Source organism: Xyrauchen texanus, chromosome 30 (assembly GCF_025860055.1).
Source record: "Xyrauchen texanus isolate HMW12.3.18 chromosome 30, RBS_HiC_50CHRs, whole genome shotgun sequence".
NCBI classification, from domain to species: Eukaryota; Metazoa; Chordata; class Actinopteri; order Cypriniformes; family Catostomidae; genus Xyrauchen; species Xyrauchen texanus.
Genome location: NC_068305.1, coordinates 9,137,107 through 9,156,113, shown reverse-complemented (window position 1 = coordinate 9,156,113; position 19,007 = coordinate 9,137,107). Strand labels below are relative to the sequence as shown.

At 39.1% G+C, this 19,007-nt stretch overlaps 1 protein-coding gene across 1 annotated transcript; it reads left to right on the top strand.

The window, feature by feature from the left end:
• Nucleotides 1-386: 386 nt before the first annotated feature.
• On the top strand, nucleotides 387-15,518 carry LOC127624276 (solute carrier family 22 member 6-A-like). The gene is made up of 10 exons (XM_052099021.1): nucleotides 387-1,038; nucleotides 2,635-2,738; nucleotides 5,494-5,648; nucleotides 5,847-6,015; nucleotides 6,756-6,882; nucleotides 9,394-9,500; nucleotides 10,274-10,485; nucleotides 12,372-12,480; nucleotides 12,963-13,175; nucleotides 13,969-15,518. Exons 1-10 carry the CDS (start codon nucleotides 679-681, stop codon nucleotides 14,039-14,041), a joined length of 1,629 nt encoding a protein of 542 aa, XP_051954981.1. The 5' UTR covers nucleotides 387-678; the 3' UTR covers nucleotides 14,042-15,518.
• The last annotated feature ends 3,489 nt before the right edge of the window (nucleotides 15,519-19,007 follow it).

The following is a 19,007-nucleotide window of genomic DNA, read 5'->3' as shown; positions in this document are numbered from 1 at the left end:
CAGCGTGAACAAGCAAACCTCATTTACTCTTACACTTCCTCTGTTATCTCCCTCAAACACACAGGCATGAAGTCTGTGAATGAAACAAAAAGAAAGAGGAAGAAACAGGTGGAGTCTGAGAGAAGACAGGAACTAGTCAGCGAACTAGTTACGCAAGTGTGTAATGAAGATGAGAGAAAGTTTCAAAGTAGAGACGGTCCTCCCATTAGGGCATAGATATGTTCCTCCCCCTCACCCAAATGACCCTCCCACTTCCACTCCCTAGCTCCTCCCCCTCTCTCTCACTGGCTCATTGAAGATATCTGGGTCACTCCCAGCCCTCCCCTCCTTATATTTCCCTTGAACAACTGGAACGGCTAGAACTCAGCTGTAGCCCTCTCCGTGCCTCTACCTCTCCTTCTCACTCTTACTCTCGCTCTCGCTCTCCCTCCCTCTTTCTCTGCTACAGGTGTGCGAAGACCTAGGCAAGCCATTCACGCTGTGCCTGTCCCTCCTGGCCTGAACTAGATAGCATTTAAAACATCATAATACTGATCTGACATCATCTAGGGCATTACACACATATGCAAATATTCAAATTCCTGGAGTGTCCAAAGAATCCTGGGCTCAGACATCCATGTCTGAATAGATACAGTGTGACACAGAATTTTCATTTAGTGACATTCAGAGACAGGCAGGATGAACTTTGACGAGGTACTGGACCGGATTGGTGGGTTTGGACGTTTTCAGAAGACGCTCTATGTGTGGATCTGCCTGCCACAGATCTTCTTGGCCTTCCACATGTTGGTGTCTATATTTACTGGTGCCGTGCCCCCTCACCTATGCAGATCTACCTGGCCACCAGGCGACATTGACGGTCCTGGGTTGGGCCTCAACATCAGCAACGCTCCTGGGGAATCGTGCTCTTCCTTTCAGCACAGCCCACTGTCCCAGCTTAATCACAGTGACCTCAATCTACCAATTACTGAGCACTCAACCGGTTGCAAGGGTGGATGGGAGTTCAGCAAAGATGTCTTCCTCAGCACTGTCGCCACAGAGGTGAGTGCTAATCTCACAGCAATGGGGTTGAATAAGGATTCAGAAGTTTTTTGATATAACATGCATGATGTTTCCTACGTGGCGTTTCCTCACATTGTGTGATAGCTGTGATGCAATAAGATTACAGTGACAAGCAATTTGTCTGTCCACACTGTCCACTGCAGTGCAATGTGGCACAATCACAGCCAATCAGAACATATTTATGTTGGCTTGACAAAGCCATTGGATTGGGTTTTTCAAAAATACCTAAACTTAGACCAAATTTTAATACTAACTCCTTTGTCAGGCTTACATCAAAGTATGACAGACTTCTCCTATCTTTTTGTACAGTTATGGCGTGCGGGATTTTTGACCAATGGGAGTTCACAGTGGGTGGGGCTATCGTGGAGTGCTGGTTTGGAATAAAACTCTGATTAACATGAGATATTTTGTATTGCTTGTTGCTTAATTGTGTTATGTATGGTTAGGACATGTTGTAAAAACATGTTCTCTCTGGTGTTATATGACTGGTTGTGTGGTGTGGTTTAGATGGTTTGGGTGCCAGGCTGCAGTGAGAGATTCTGGCCTCCTGTGGTGAAGGCATCTCATACCGCTTCTTAAAGAGGTGTATCTCATAACACTGCGAGACGGGTCAATGGAATGGCCTTTTTCATGCTACATTTGACTGGTGACATGGAGAACGGGAAAGCAGGACAGATGAGTTGCTCGCAGTAGGACCTACCAGCAGAACCTGCTTTGATTTGCAAACACTGGATGTTGTCTTGGCCTCACAATAGGGGCCCGACCATCTGATACTTCTCTCCGCTGTCCAGCTGTCCAGCTGAGGCGGTGGGAAGGGGAGCTTACAGGGTATGGGGCATGGATCTGGGAATAGGACAAGATATATTAATACAATAACTTCAAAGATCCAGCCAAAACACTAAAGCAAAGGCACAGTGTGGTGAACTTATAACAGTCAACTGGCAGTTGGCATGATATTTAATTTTACTGTCCCCTTAGAAAAAGGTCAATCATAATTCCCGTTGTTTTTTTTTTCTTAGCTGTCCAATTTCGTTGGACAGCTAAGAATACCTTTTGTCCATTAATATAAAATTATGTACTCAAATTGTTTTTGTGTAAATGTAGAAAATGGCCTGCTGTGTGACTATCCTCATATGAAATACAGAATCAAATAAAAATGAACAATGTAGAAATAAATACTATTTAAAAATATTGCCTGGTCATGAATTTACATATTGCACTTTAAATGTCCTTTGTAGCTTATTACTGAGTCCTGTGATATGACTCGTAAAATCAATTTCTAAATATGCAATCTCTTGGGAATCCTTTAAAATCCCGACCCCAACAGGAAGTAAAGAAGGCATTTTCAAAGCATTAAAATAAGTTAAAACTTAATCAGCTGAACTACCATCTGATGGAACACTTTTCAACTTGGTAGATCATATTGGTCAGGCTGGTTAGGACTAGACCCTCACCTCAGACCAGCAAAAAACCAGCTACCCTTGCCTAAAAACCAACTTGAACACCTTAGCTTCATATGACCTGGGTTTGTTTTCAGTGATTCACTCCATTTTCCAATATCACCTTATATTACAGTGGGATCTAGTGTGTGAAAATGCCACTTTGAACAACATTGGTTCATCTATCTATATGTTTGGGCTGCTGGTTGGAGCTGTGCTGTTTGGTGCCCTTGCTGATAAGTAAGTAGAATCACCTCAAGATATTTCAAGACACACACACACATACTGTACACATAAATGCAAAGATTCTCAGGTGTAAAAAAAAAAACAGAATCTGAAATGTAATGACTGATATATCATATGCTGACAAACGGTTCTGAGTGACATCACTTATGAGATAATCAACAAACTCTGACCCTAAATACCAGGAAAATCTGGATTTTTAACATGTATAAGTTACTGGAGAATTTTTTTTACACAGTGAACACGTCCTTCCAGCTGAATACAGCATGTCAACAAGCTGACAATGCGACTCTGTCTGTAAGAACCTCAGTGCACCCTCTTCACCGTTTATTTACACACTCTCGAGACAACTGTGAGGGCAACTCTGCTGTATGTGGGCTTCTATTTCAGTGGTCTTGGTTTTATTTACTGATATTTATAGAGAATGGATGACTGAATTCTTAAATGCTTCTTTCCCATCTAACAGGGAACGTTCCAACAACTTTGGTTAACATTATGTAAAGTTTAGTAACAAATGTTGTTAATAGACCATCTGTATAATACTATTAGTATTTGATAAAAGTTCTCAAAATGTTAGGAGAAAACATTCTGAGATAAACATTGATTGTACATCTTACTTAAAGTGAAAACTGATTTTTAGGAAGTTTTTATGTTTTCAAGAATGTTATTCTAAAAAACATAAGAAAAAAAACACTTACTGATGTTAAGAAAATTGGACATTTAAACTTTTCCACAATGACAACATAACTTTTGGAATTAATTTAAAGAACACAAATTTGTTAGCTGGGTTTTGCTGTCGCCAAATCAAAAGTTTCTGAGGTATTGTAAACGCAGTGGTCTCAGAGAGCGCCTCTAATATGCTGCACATGTTTACATCTCAGTGTCGGAGAGACAATACCAGCACTGTGGTGTGAAAACATTCACTGCTGAATGAACTGAAGGGAGAATGTGTGGTGGAATTCTCAATTATACTGGAAAGGCTGGAGAGAATGATACTGTCTAGGAAACCGAATAAGACTCTGGGACGGATTCATTGGACCGTCTCTTTGTTGTAGCATGCGGTTTGTCAGTGCAAAAACCTGCACCTTGAACTAACCAACCACAATCCAACTTGACAAGGCGCTATATACTTATTGAACTTAAGTCTTTGTCTTTCTTTTTAGCATAAACACACCAGCAGTTCACAAGTCCCTTATTCACAAGTCAGCGCAATTTTCCTAGTGCAAGAAATTAAATGCGCAGTTACCACCTGCGGGAAGCAGGCAGTAATAGGAATTTTATTTAAAAGAGTTTATCTGTGTCCATTTTCTACTGATCGTGTCAGCAGCAATTTCTGTGTTATACTTGTATAATCAATTTGCACATTACACAGATTTGCCCACTCGATTCAGTGACAAACCCTTCCATTTTAAGAGACACATGACAGATGTAAATAAACATGGCTACAGGAGTTGGCTGCGGTTGCTGCCCTGTTCTGAGTCTTGAAAGAAATGGACCAAACACATTTCTTGGGAGGAAAGACTTACAAGTTAAGGTCCAATTTGAGCAATTGTTCGACATCTCCATTTCTTGTACTTCTTCGCCCAACACACCTATAAAACATGTTTGATATTTTCCATTGAGATGAAATCATAGTCTGAAGGTGAGAAATTGGAGTCTGTACCAGTCATATCATACATAATCTTCTGGAAAATATAACAACTATGACTGGCCCAAAATCTGCAGACTGGAGCCCACAAGTACTGACTTGGCCCAACTGCAAATCTGGGCTGAAATCATGTAGCGTAATCCATCCATAAATGACTAAAGTTCATCCATGCAACTCTATATGGCACAAGATGATTGGTTCTCTGACTTTTTTCTCTGAACATGCTATTTACTCAGGTGGTTTGTTGGGGGATTCCTTCGACCAGCTTGCATGGTTAGGTCTGCTTTGGCCATGATACATACAAGCATGTCTTAACAAGGAAAGCCTTTGCCAAATCTGGCTGGCGCATATCGCTATTTTAGGTCTTTAGATTAAATAAATTCACACATAGATAGTCTAAGTCACTTAAGTTAAATTATCTCTGGGATTTCCTGAATCAGGTCACTAGCATTTAAGCTAATCAGCTAAGCAGGCTGGGGTTCACATAGAAATTAATTCATAAGTATCACTCGGTGCACATGGCTCTTCAGAGCAGCAGCAGCACATAAGTCTTGGCCTAGTTCTGCCTGGTTGCGTTTTGTGTTTGTGTTTATGCATTTATGCAGCTTCCCTGCATATTTGGGGAATCGTTTGTTATGTTTACTTGTGCAGCAGGATGTAAAACATGCTCGGTATGTATGTATATGTTCTAGCAGTAGCAAGTGTCCATACTTGTGCTGCACGGAGTGGTGGTGGGGTAGTGGTCTAAAACCACATGACTGGTAAACTGGTAATCAGAAGTACACTGGTTCGATCCCCACGGCCACCACCATTGTGTCCTTGAGTAAGGCACTTAACTCCAAGTTGCTCCAGGGGGATTGTCCCTGTAAGAAGGGCTCTGTAAGTCGCTTTGGATAAAAGCGTCTGCCAAATGAATAAATGTAAATGTAAATGTAAATGTAAATGTAAATGCAGTAGCAGCAGCGTAGCAGATCTAGTCCACCAAGACCAGAATCCAATCAATATGTCATACCCACATTCACATGCTAAATCTTTCTGAGATTTGGCATGACTGAACTAAGCTTAATTACACAGTAAGCTAACTGAGGTTCTGTGCTGTTTTAGGTATGGCCGCAGAATGATCATACTGATCGGTTTAGCGGTGCAGGCCATCTTTGGAGTGGGTGCAGCTTTTGCCCCAAATTTCTACATCTATGTCCTGCTTCGCTTTGTGGTGGGCATGACAGTGTCGGCAGTGATTATGAATGCATTTGTTTTGGGTAAGTAAGACATCAACTAAAGACTTCAACATCTTGCCCTGTTCTGTTTTGTCAAGGTCTACAGAACCTAAAAAAAAAAAAAAGAATCCTCAAAGAGATATTGTAGCATTATCAACATTTTGACTGCAAGAGACAACTGTCTGGTTTACTGTGAGTGAAGATTACTGTCTACTGTGTGCGTTCTGTCTGGTTCTGTAGGTACTGAGTGGACAGGCCCCAAAGAACGCATGCTGGCAGGTGTCATCACAGACTACTTCTTTGGTTTTGGTTACATCCTGCTCGCAGGGGTGGCCTACCTTATCCGAGATTGGCGTAAATTGCAGTTGGCCATCTCCGCCCCTGGCTTCCTCTTCCTGTTCTACATCTGGTGAGTTCCACAGGAGCTGGAAACTTATTTATAGGAAACACAAAAACAGGTCACAAGGACATATTTTCACTTCTCTAATGCTAACCAGCTGTAGGGAGGAGGAGAGAAGGAAGAAGGGAGAGAGGGAAAAATTGGGGAAAAGAGAGTTGCGTCCAAAAGCTTAAAAAGGCTGTATTTGGAGGTAGTAAGGCATCAAGGCATGTCTGAAAACATTATTTACATACAGTAAATGTCTGCAGAGATGCCTTTATCTAGTAATTTTTTATATAGCATAGATGCATCCATCACTGTCTTAGATCACTCACAATCCTGTGTACAATTCTACCGTTGGTGAAAAGAATAAAACGATATCCGAAGGAGCTGTTGAATGAAGCAAATGTTGATAAATGTCCAGTTTTCTTGAGACTGAGAAATAAGAATTGTAGGATCTAGATATTTGCTCAGTATTCTCTGAAGCCCCCTTGAGTTTGTTTTAGATCATTAGACAACGTTACACTGCCTTAGAAGGTACCTTCAGACACAAACACTGCCTGTGAAGTCACAGACTTACTTGGAATTGAGGCATCAATTCAGTTGCCTTAGCTTTCGGATGTAACCAGGCAGATTGTGATTGGCAAGTTTCAAACTTTAATGCCTCACATTCATGTTTTTATTAGATTTTCCAGGAAAATAATGTGTGCATGTACGTGTTTGCGTGTGCATTCTGGTATTCACGTATGTTTATGTTTCTGTGTTCACAGGGTGCTCCCAAAGTCTGCCCGTTGGTTGATGGCCAATCAGAAGCATGAACAAGCATTGGATCTGATTCGTAAGGCAGCACTTATTAACGGCAAACCTCTGGACGATGATGACATGGAGCTTTGCAAGGTATGGTATACTTGTAGTCTCACGTAGCCAAACTTTGTTTCAGCTAATCCTGTGATTAGTTCCTCAGAAATGCTAATAATATCAAGCAGATATTGTACCTTTTAAATACAATTTTGTTTCCCAGTAGACTGAAAAAACAACTTTGTATCAGACAAAAACAAAAAGCTCCACTGGAGTCAGGCAATCTGACTGGCGCTAGTGGTTTTAACATGTCCAGTTTTGTGTGCAATATGCATCAGACGTGAGGTTGAACTTGGTCTGTGGGTGTGGGGTGCCTATTTCTGGGTTTTCATCTAATTATATACATAAAAATGTTACATTTGATTGGAAATGCTTGATATTCACGTGAACTCTCAATATTCACTTAAAAGTTTATGCACTAGGCAGAGGTTTATTTTCTAGAGTTTTGCATAGGTCAAAATGTGCATTAAAGTTGCACTAAGACATTTATGTTGAAGTGGCTTACTTTAGCTTACACTGACACCTAGTGGCATGGATGCTGCATCATTCAAACGCAGTAGTTTTCAGTAACCAATGCCACTGTAGAAATTCACTATGCACAGAAAGCCAGGATTCATTTAATCCATGAATGAAAGTGTCAAATAACAGGGCAGTTTCTAAGATTAAGTGAGTAGTATTCAGTTGGTCATGTGATGCAAACATGGCTGCCCCCATGATGTGCCCCCGCTCCATGTAGAATGAAAGAGCTTTTTATAAGGTTACTGATATTACTAAACTCTTCATCTCACATGATTTTATACATATGTTTCAATATTACTATTAATTTATCTAGAAGTAAAACTTTTTAAATGAGAAAAATGTACTGAGTGAACATTTTTGGTGATGAAAATGATGATGTGTTTTGAACATTTGTGCATGTGTTTCATTCCTTCTCACAAAAGCAATTCTTCAAACATAGCCCTTGACATTCGGAAGTGTTTAACCCACAGCTGGTCATTAAATTGGCTCCTTACAATCCACCATAACAGCTTTGAGTGTGGCTGTTTTCTGGGTTTATGGAGGCTGGTGGTGTCTGGGCATATGGGATGCATTAACGCACCGGCTTACACAGCTGATGCCTAGGGGCCCACAACATCCAGGGGGCCCAGCTCATCCGCCACCCCATTTTCCCCGTCCATGTTTGCGGGAGGCGCGTCTAAATGCTTTCAGTGGGAGACACGTTTGTTGACACGGAGGTGGTGCGCAACTGTGAAAGGCATCCGTGTAGCGTATGTTCAACGCATAGCAGGTACCCACCCTCCCCCACCCCCCTCTCAACAACTGAAAGGGGGCCTTCGCTGAACAGCGAGCCTATGGGCCCAGAGGTACCTTAAAGCGCCCCTGAAATGGCATAGCAGCCATTTCAGCACACATTATTTAAGATATCACACTCATTCTGCCGCGTCTCTTGGCAGTATTTAATAAAATTATGTACAGTGGCGCAAATACAACTCTCACCGAACCAAGTCATTCAGCTGCTCTATCATGACCAGGCAGGCTCCCTCAAGAAAATATGCATGATGTAGTAAGCTAGATATGGAAACATGCAATGATATTGCATTTTCTTTGGTTGAATTTTACGAAACATTTGGATAGAAACCCAGCATATGACTAGCATTCTCTTAACCGTCTTTTACTGGAAAGACCTGTTAATTCTATAATTGCGTTTTTGCCTTGGGAAGTGTGGGGTAGTGTGGGAACTATTAAATGGTATAGAACTTGCTAATTTTCACTTAGTGTGAATGTTACATACTGTAGGTAGTTATGCAAATAAGAAATACATTCATAAATGTCATCTGTTTTAGGAGTAAAATAGCATCATCAAAAAAACTCTAATTTGCCAAACTGTTTTAGACAAAGCAAGTTACAGTGGGCTATTCAAATGGACACTTGTGTTGCTCAAGACAATAATGGCTGACCGTATCTGCCCTTCCTTAGATCCTTAGAGACTGACAGCCTCAGACATCAATAATTGCATTGCATTTCTTTTCCATACAATGAAAGTGAATGGTCACAAAAGCTAACATTTTGTCTAATAGGTCTTTTTGTGTTCCAATAAAGAAGGATAGTCATAGGTGGAGGCCTTGACTTTCTAGATTTTGCAAGATTTTTTCATTAGCTGGACCTGGCTGAGCTGGTAGACCATCTCGGACCAGCAATAAACTGGCTGCCATGTTTCAAATATGAGCTTGGCAAACTGACATAACCAGGTTTTTCCAGCAGGACTCATGACCAAAATTATCTTCAAGCCCAGCCTGGATCCCACCAGCTAGTGGTCCAGCTGGCCAACAATCTAAACCATTTTGGACCAGCCAGAAACCAGCCACCATGTTGAAAGGCAGTTCCCACATTACACTGGTTTTAGCTGGATTTTCCTGCAGGGCTTTGCAGTTATATTTGCATTTTATCTGGAATGTAACCAAGTTACATCTCCCTTTAGAAAGGAATATTCAAAACATTCTCAGTCATCCAACTTCAAAGGAGTCACATTTAATCTCTCTTACTTTGCAGAGCACCAAAAACTCAGAGAAACTGCAAGACCTGCGAAAGTACACAGTCATCGATCTGGTCCGAACGCCCACAATGAGGAAACAGTCCCTCATTCTGTTCTACCTCTGGTAATACAATACACTCTTAAATGCAAACAACACAACCTAAATTCCCAATGAATGGTTCAACAGTTGGTCTTAAGGAAACACCATTCACATGTTCAAAGCTCAGATCTAGAATTCTCAGAGCAAGCAAAAAACTGAAGAAACAGATTAAGTAAAGTCAGAAAGGAAAGAAGTAATGCAAGAGGAAGAGATCAAAAGAGATATCAAGAATGTCTAGACTCAACTGCACATGCAAGTTAGTTACTTGAGCCTTATAAAGTAAAATCTCTGAAAATCATTTTTAAGTCTGAAGAAAGCTACTCTCACTCTCTTCTATAAGGAAAAGGTTTTAGTTGTGCAACTTCATAGGAAAAAAAAACCACTCTGTTAAGAAAAATCACATTAATTTAGCCTAATAAATATTGTTTAAAAACAAGTCTAAATATCTTACACAGCTTAGCTTCTCAATTAAAGGTTTCTTGCATTCAGGACATTTATATATATTTTGTTCTGGAAAACAAGTAATGTATAGAAGTACAGTAAGTGCACAACTCTCTTCAGATTTACTTTTAACATTTATTTATTTATTTATTTGGCTTTGCAGTAATCTATTTCACTTACACATTCCTGCATTTCATGACTGTTGTTCTCATTTCTCTGCATTATGCATATTTTCCTTTTTGTACAATAATAATCATATTATTATTAATAATAATAATTTAACTACTTCTGCTGTAGCTCTGTAGTTCTAGTTCACAAGATGGTGGTATGAATTTTACTGACTGTGTTTGTTACAGGTTTGTAAACGTCCTGGTGTATTATGGGCTTTCACTCAATATATCAGACTTTGGTATGAATATCTACCTGACGCAGATGATCTTTGGCTTGGTGGAGATGCCAGCACGTACCATTACACTCTTCACCCTAAACCGCTCTCGCAGGATATCCCAGTTAGCATTCTTAGCAGTAGGAGGCATGGCTTGCCTTCTCACCATATTCATACCTGATGGTAGGTTAAAAACTCAACATCTACTCAACTAAGCTCTACAATCACTAAGACTCAAGAGGTCCACCTAAAGGGTTATCAAATTATCCAGCTGCAATGTGTGTAAGATCCTGTCAGTCACTTTAAGGCAAGTAAGGACACGTGGTGGACATATTTATAATGCAACTAGGCAGCAATTTTCTTGTCAAAGAAATTTGGAGAGATTATTTCCATAGTCTGAAATCTCCAAAACTGTTGGTCAAGATTGCATTCAAATGACATACTTCAAATCAGCAATAACATCTCCCAACAATGGTATCATAAACTGTGCTTCAAAGCACACCTTATGTGAAGTCAAATGACTAGCAATGTCTCTATCAAAAAGTTGATTGGCTCTTTTAACTGTAAGGTGGGACTTCTATTCCTACAGCTGCCATATTTAGTGTTACGATTTCCCCCATTGATATTTATATGAGCAGGGTCCAAAATGGCTGGTTGTGCTGTATGTTGTTGATTCACAAAAAAAGAATAAACTCAAAAGAGTGCTTTGTTGCAGAATCAGACCACTAAACTGGCGTTGCTTTATGTTTCATGGTGTAGATTCAGTAGTAATGTTGCGGCGCTGCCGTATTTTAGTTTATTTTAGTTTTTTTCTTTTTCTTATGTTCGAGATCTTTTAATGGAACCGGACATCTTAAAAATAATTTGGTCCTTGTATTTTAAAAACCAGTTCCCAACACTATTACTTAATTATATGGACAGCTAGCGATAGCAATCAACAAATTTTAAGTGTGGTGGTTGGTAATTAAAACTTACTCATCCACTGAAAATCCATCTTCCCTTCTTCTCAATGGCTTGAATGGTCCTGAACATTGCATTCATTGCTTCTAGATTTCTTAGACTATCAATGAGCAGCGAAGCTAGCTAAATTCTTTGTTATCTTTTGGCTGCTCCCATTAGGGTTCGCCACAGCAGACAATCCGTGATCCACATATTTGACAGGTTTTACGCTGGATACCCTACCTGACGCAACCACCAGTGGCTGGGGGACACTCACTCACACCTACGGGGCAATTTAGAGTCTCCAGTTCACTAAACCTGCTTGTTTTTGGACTTGTGGGGGAAACCGGAGCACCCGGAGGAAACACATGCAAATACGGGGAGAACATGCAAACTCCACACAGAAAGGCCCAGTTGAGCTGGGGCTCAAACCCGGGACCTTTGAAACTAGCTAACAAATCATTCTGAAATGATTCAGACTATAATAGCAGATTCATTCAATCTAAACATTTTCTGGTAATTGCATCAAACACCTGTGACCATGACTGTAGGCCTAGGTACCACTCATGAGGACAAAACTGGAACTTGTTACATTCATTTGGCACAGATATTGGTAGAAAAGAAAAAGTGGGAACCTGACAATGTTTAACCATTTTAATTCATCTACCAAAGTGGCATGTGAAATTCACCAGCTAAATAGAAAATCTACCAGCATTTGCTGTGTTCATTTCAGACATTGTAAAAGAGTGACCCATCTCATCCTATGATGTCTCTGGCCCTGTTTGAAATTGGAATTCTCAGCCCTAATGGCCCTCCTCCGAGTCTACCCTTTCCTGCTTGGACTATTTGTCCATAGTCCATTGTAGAGTCCATACCAGTCTTCAAAGGGGTGCATCGAGGACACATAGCAGCCATATAGGGGACACCCTTGAGCCCCCTTCTTGACCAATGAATTTCATGGCTCCTCAGTTTTTATAACACTGCTTACTACTGTGGATTGTTCAGAGGTCTGGAGCATTCGGAACTACATCTAAATATCTTGACATACACAAATTATTTGTTTATATAACTTCAATAACATACAAATTGTATAATCCAACCTCAGTCCTACATCATTTCTGTCCCCTTAGATCTGTCCATTGTTCGCACAATACTTGCCATGGTGGGTAAGTTTGGGATCACCGCCTCATTGTCCATCGTCTACATCTACTCAGCAGAGGTCTTCCCAACTGTCATCAGGTGAGCAAGATCAAAATAAACTGCTCAGGTTAATAAGGTTTCATAGGGGGATTTGATAAATAACTAAGACATGTGAACAAGTTCCAAACAAATTGGACTGTCACTGAACTCATAAATCAAGTCATACCTATGTCAATTGTACCACACTGGGAAGAGGCGGATTTAAACAAAATGTGCAAGTACACGAGGACCTCAAAAGCACCTTGGCGATAGTCACTCTTAGTTTGTGGGTTGCCCCTACTGGAGTTCGGTTGCCAGCTGGTGCTTATCCTTTACCACCATCTCCCAATCTGATGGGGTGACTCATTTTCAAAGATATATCAAATCAGGCCAACAAAATAATTATATTAATTTATTATTAGGCTGTGTTCACACTTGTTTTGCTTGCCTGCGTTAACATGAACTGTACCCCAGACCACTTCTGAGTTAACTCAGCTGCAGCTTGCTGGTGTGAAAGTCTTTCTTTCTCTCATTTTATGCAGACAAAATGGCATAGGTATGGGTTCGATGTGTGCGCGAGCAGGTGGAGTGATTGCACCCATCATCTACCTCTTGAGAAACATCAGCCGTCATGCCCCCATGGTGGTGTTTGGCCTGTGTCCGCTAATAGGTGCTGCCCTCACTATGTTTCTGCCTGAGACAGCCCATACGCCTCTTCCAGACACAATAGAGGATGTGGAGCGCACCAGTGCCAGGTGAGATAACGCCAAACCTCCCCACTCTAGGTCAACTATATTAAAGATGGATTTTTCATTGGAAAAAAGGGGAAAGATTATTGGATTATAGAAAGACTGTGAACATTAAAAATCTTTGTTCATTTGAGAACTGGAGTAGACCAAGTGTGTTTGATTGAGTTCTGATGTTGGTTTTTAGCAGGCCAACATGGAATTTGCAGAACTACGCACAAAACTCAGCAGATTTTCGCAGGATTGAAAAGCTCATCATTCAAGTTCTATGCACTCTCTAGCCTCACACAGCCAGACCTCTGACTTTGGCAGAAAGTCTGGTTACATATTCCAGTTAAACTGAATAAGATCGACCCCTTAGACAGAAAGAGCCGTTTGACTGACATGTAAAGCAATCAATCACAATATTTTTAATTATTATTACAAGCTATTTAGTGGTGGGGTTATCTGATATATAGTACCATAACGACAACATGCTGCACTCTTCAAGAGTGATTGCACAGACAGCACAAGTGAGAGTACAGTAGAGAAAATAAAGTAATACTTGTGGGACTCTGAAATGATGCCAGCACCCTCACCAGGGATTTCTCCGTGGTCGGAATTGGAATTTGGAATCATCTCGTTTTAATAAAGAGAGCTGGATAGAACAGAAACCAAGAATGAAAACAACTGAAGTGCTTAACTTCTGCACTCCGACTCCGGAAAACCACAATATGCTAATATGAAAATATTTTGTTCAGAACAGATCACAGTTAAGCCTGATACACTTGCAATGTTGTTTATCTTTGCCCTTGTTTTACAGTGCTAGGGCAGAGAAGTCGCAACATGCTCTATATGAAGAATGTCCCAAACAGAACCCCAACATCATCCTGTGAACACCAGGCCTACATTAGACTGTCTCCAAACAGCCAAATTAGAAGTTAGGACTTTTCAGCTCTTATTTTGGACTTTTCTTCCCAGGAGTACTTTAATATTGTTATGGAAGCTTATGGAAATGCAGCCGAATTCTGTGGCTAGCAGAAAGCCAGGACTATATTTCACAGTTTTTTTTTAGTTTGGATGCAGTTTTGTTACATTTGTACAATAATGGACATTAATATGAGGGCATTTGCAATTTGTATCACCTTTTTTAAAAACCTGGTCCTAATTTTGCATTGTCTTTACAGGTGATTGTGTAATTTCTGCACCATTCTGTAAAATAATTACTGTCTTTGAATAGGTTTCCCGAACTCTCCCCCCTTCTGTAACTGGTCATGCATACAAATTGTCCCATCCACAACATTGTTTGAGCCAGTATTTCTGTATCAAGCTGGTCGGGATGCTCAAACAGTATTTACATTTTTCAGGCTAATCAACCTACAAACTCGTTGCTTATTTAGTTAATATATTAGGATAGGAGAAAGTATTTTAACACAAAATTGCACACTTCAACTTTAGGACTCATGTTTGTCTCCAGCTATGTTTAACTGTGCTTTTTTGTTTGTAAATAATGTACATTTTACAATTACATTTTAAGAAATGTACAGTTACATACAGCAGGCTGCATTTCACAATGTTTTTTTTTTACTCTCATTTCAATTTGTTTCCAAATGTGAGAACTAGCAGGGTGCAAACACATGCCTTGTGCATTCACTTCCTCACATCTGCTGTCTCTCGTTCACTTGTATGTTTTCACATCTTTCCAAAAGGGGACTGCAGAGATTGTAATGAAATTCTCCTCACAAAGGCACCCACAGAAGACTTTCCCTGCTGAAAAGACCAGCTTATCTTGTGTTTTGGGTGTTAGTCCTCAAGCATGGGATGCTGGTGTCTGCACCGGGCTTTTAAACTACCCGACCAGCATAATTCCACCTAGACCATCATGGAAATTGCTGGTTAAGATGGTCTTTTTAGCAGGTTTTTTCTGCCTCTGGAAGTTTATTTGATTTCACTGCACGAGAGAACTAAAACCCTGTTGGAATTCATTGGGCTTTGATTGAAAATGGCAAAAGGCCCACTTACGTCAGATAGAGCTGATTTTCACGCTTCCAAAGTCCTCTTCTGCCACACTTCCATTTTCCAATTAATTCTGTGCTTGCCTGTCATTGTACAGTGGGCATATGTGGAGAGGCTGAAGCAACAGATATGCTAACAGGAAGTGATGTTCCAGACTATAGGAAGAACTCTATGTCCTGACACCATCTGCAAACAGAACGTCCCAGAGCATGTGTGGGTCATTACAGTCTTCACTCAGAGCTCAAACTAAAAATGTAAGGAATAGTTCACCCAAAAAAGAATATCCTCTCATAACTTCAAAATATTTTTTGCTATGTTAGTCCTCACAATGCAAGAAAATGGTGACCACAATTTTGAAGCTCCAAAAGCATATAAAGGCAGCATAAAAGTAATCCAAATGACTCCAGTGGTTTAACCCATGTCTTCAGAAGTGATATGATAAGTGTGAGTGAGAAACAGATCAATATTTAAGTTCTTTTTTTTTTTTTTTTACTATCTTTTTTACTATCAACTTTTGTTGTTGGTGATTCACATTCTTTGTGCATATTGCCACCTAGTGGACAGGAAGATATTTATAGCAAAAAAGGACTTAAATATTGATCTGTTTCTCATCCACACCTATCGTATCGCTTCTGAAAATATCAGAACCACTGGAGTCATATAGATTACTTTTATGCCACCTTTATGTGCTTTTTGGGGCTTCAAAATTCTGGTACACATTTACTTGCATTGTGAAGGCCAACCGAGCTAAAATATTCTTCTAAAAATATTCATTTGTGTTCAGCAGAAGAAAGAAAGTCATGTACATTTGGGATTGCATGAGGGTGAGTAAATGAGCAGGGAATTTTCATTTTTGGGTGAACTATCCCTTTAAGAGCTTGAAAATATCAAATAAATAAATAAATAAAATACAGTATTATTAGCCTGCTGTAAAATCTTAATATAGAATGTGATTTATTTTCACATTTTAGATTTAGTTTCTCTGTGAAACACATTTACATTTCTATAATTTGTTATTTTTTAGTCTTTTCTTTTTGTTGTATTTTGATCAAAAAAAAGAAGGAGATTCAAAGAAAAGTAATAAATTAAACATTCTTTTCTTCAGTAAATGGGGAAAACAGGAATTTCACATGATCCTTTGTCTCTTGTTTTGCCATGTTGGTATGTCATTAAACCAGAGGCTGATTTTCATGGTCATTTTAAAGTACCAAAGCAAGAGCCACAGCTGCTTTTGCTATCTAAACAGTAAAGCAGTTAGTTAGGCAGGTTTCACCATTGAAGGTTCAACTCATATTAACTACTGCTCGTTTATTTTTAGCTGACTATCACCACCTTCTGGAGAGAAGCAGTACTTGAACTAGAATCACTCTGTTTGGCTCTGCTTAATGTTTTATAAAATAGCAACATGTATTTACTGAGTATTTTCATCATATATATATATATATATATATATATATATATATATGATGAACACACCACACTAATTCACGAGTTTTGAGGTGAATTAGTGTTTTGAAGGTGGTTTAGCATGAGATATGCCCAACTTTACATTACAAAGCTATAAGTGTTTATAATGAGACTTTTCTCTTTTTTAAATTATTTTAATAATGTCCTAAAAATATATATAATTAAGGGTGACATCTCCATTAATTGACCAATCATACTAAAGGAACACAGGTCTGGATTGTAGCTTTTATTTAGAAGTTAATATTTCAACACTGCCTCACAAAAAACATATTGCATTTTTACATTTTCATTAAGACATTATATACAGTAGTATGTTTAAACCAAATAATAAAAAAAATTATAAACTGCTTTCATAAAAGGAATCATAGTCCGCAACCATTTCAAAACTTGTTGATTTCCTTGTGGACACATCTGATCCCCAATGAAGGCAAAATGTGCCATGTAGGCAAAACTAGTGTGTGTGACAGCAGCTGCAGACCCCTGCCTGTGTGACACTGCACCAATGTTCTCATACTGAAAGCCTTTATACATGTTTACCAGTGCCTACTGTCAGAACTCCACATGAGCAGGTTATTTATGACCCAAAAAACACAACTGGACTGTACACAAACACAGGTGGACCCCGACAGGAGGTAAAGTATATGTGTTTTTGTGTTTTTGTTTTGGAAACATCCAAGTTCATTGGCAAGACAAAAGCCTTTTTTTTATACAATACTAATACAAGCAAGAAATATTTCAAGGTCACAAGGAAGTGAGTTAAGAGAGTATAAAGATCAGCTTTTCATTTGTTTATATGGTACAGTTGAAACACTTTTTATTTCACACAAGATGTCTTTATCTGTCTAACAACAAAATGAATGTTAAAAGCCTGCATGCATTATTGCTGTTTATCACAATTATTGTATGATGACAAGGAGTGCATCTGTTGCAACTGTCCCCATGCTGGGACCATTTAGCATACATTTATAATGTACTAAATAATGCATTAGGCCTAACTTATGTGAAATATACAGACACTTTTTATATTCTGTGACTGTTTAATTTCTTCTTTTTTTTTTTTTCAATTGCTTGCAAATGTATCAATTCTAACACATCTGCTGGAAATACTCTCTTGGTTTTCATAAGCCTGATACACGGCATCCTGTGACATGCACACATGCAAACAAACAAACAAACAAACAAACAAACAAACAAACAAACATATTTACAATCTACTTTACTAAATAATTTCCACAATGTTATCTATCCATCCATCCATCCATCTATCTATCTACCTGTCTGTCTGTCTTTTCTATCTATCTATCTATCTATCTATCTATCTATCTATCTATCTATCTATCTATCTATCTATCTATCTATCTGTCTGTCTGTCTGTCTTGTCTGTCTGTCTGTCTGTCTGTCTGTCTGTCTGTCTGTCTGTCTGTCTTTTCTTTCTTTCTTTCTATCTATCTATCTATCTGTCTATCTGTCTGTCTGTCATCTGTCTGTCTGTCTATCTATCTATCTATCTATCTATCTATCTATCTATCTATCTATCTATCTATCTGTCTGTCTGTCTGTCTGTCTGTCTTTTCTATCTATCTATCTATCTATCTATCTGTCTGTCTGTCTGTCTGTCTTATCTATCTATCTATCTATCTATCTATCTATCTATCTATCTATCTATCTATCTATCTATCTATCTGTCTGTCTGTCTGTCTGTCTTTTCTTTCTATCTATCTATCTGTCTGTCGTCGGTCTGTATTTTCTATCTATCTATCTGTCTGTCTGTCTGTCTGTCTGTCTGTCTGTCTGTCGATTTGCCTCTGTCTGTCCATCAGTCCTTTCATCCATCCATCCATCTCTCCGTAATGGATGTAATTCTAACTAGCTTTCTACCAATCATTTAATTCGTTTATTTGTGTTATCTAAGCTTTTTGACTGAATAAAAGCTAACAGAATTCTGAAAGGAGCATTTGCTTCCATGTTTTTATGTAGTGGGGGTACAGTTGTCACACAGTGTTACATCTGTCCCATGCTGACCATCTTGCATGTTTGCCTGAATTTCTTATTGAAATTTCATCCTAGCATGTCCCAAAATATGTTAATTTTAAGTGCAATCAAACAAGCAAAGTTTCCTGTAATTGTCAGACAGGAATAATTATTTATTCAGAATGAAAGATGATTAAGAAAATAAAATATTAAAATAATAATAATAGTTAAAATAAAGATTCTGAGCAAGTTGCTCTCCTTTCTGGTTAGTAATAAGAACTCTGCACAAGAGGGTGCTAGTAATATCTGCGTAATGGTTTTGGAGTGTCTTCCATGAGCATCGACTGTTGGTTTACTAAATATGGAAATACTTAATTTAATTTAAGGAAGCCTTTTTACATCAAGATC

Excerpts from the sequence above, each read along its gene's own strand:
- LOC127624276 (XM_052099021.1), top strand. The coding sequence starts at position 679 with ATGAACTTTGACGAGGTACTGGACCGGATTGGTGGGTTTGGACGTTTT. Across the intron at positions 10,486-12,371 it reads CACCATATTCATACCTGATG|ATCTGTCCATTGTTCGCACA; the intron begins GTAGGTTAAAAA and ends CTGTCCCCTTAG. Across the intron at positions 12,481-12,962 it reads GTCTTCCCAACTGTCATCAG|ACAAAATGGCATAGGTATGG; the intron begins GTGAGCAAGATC and ends CATTTTATGCAG.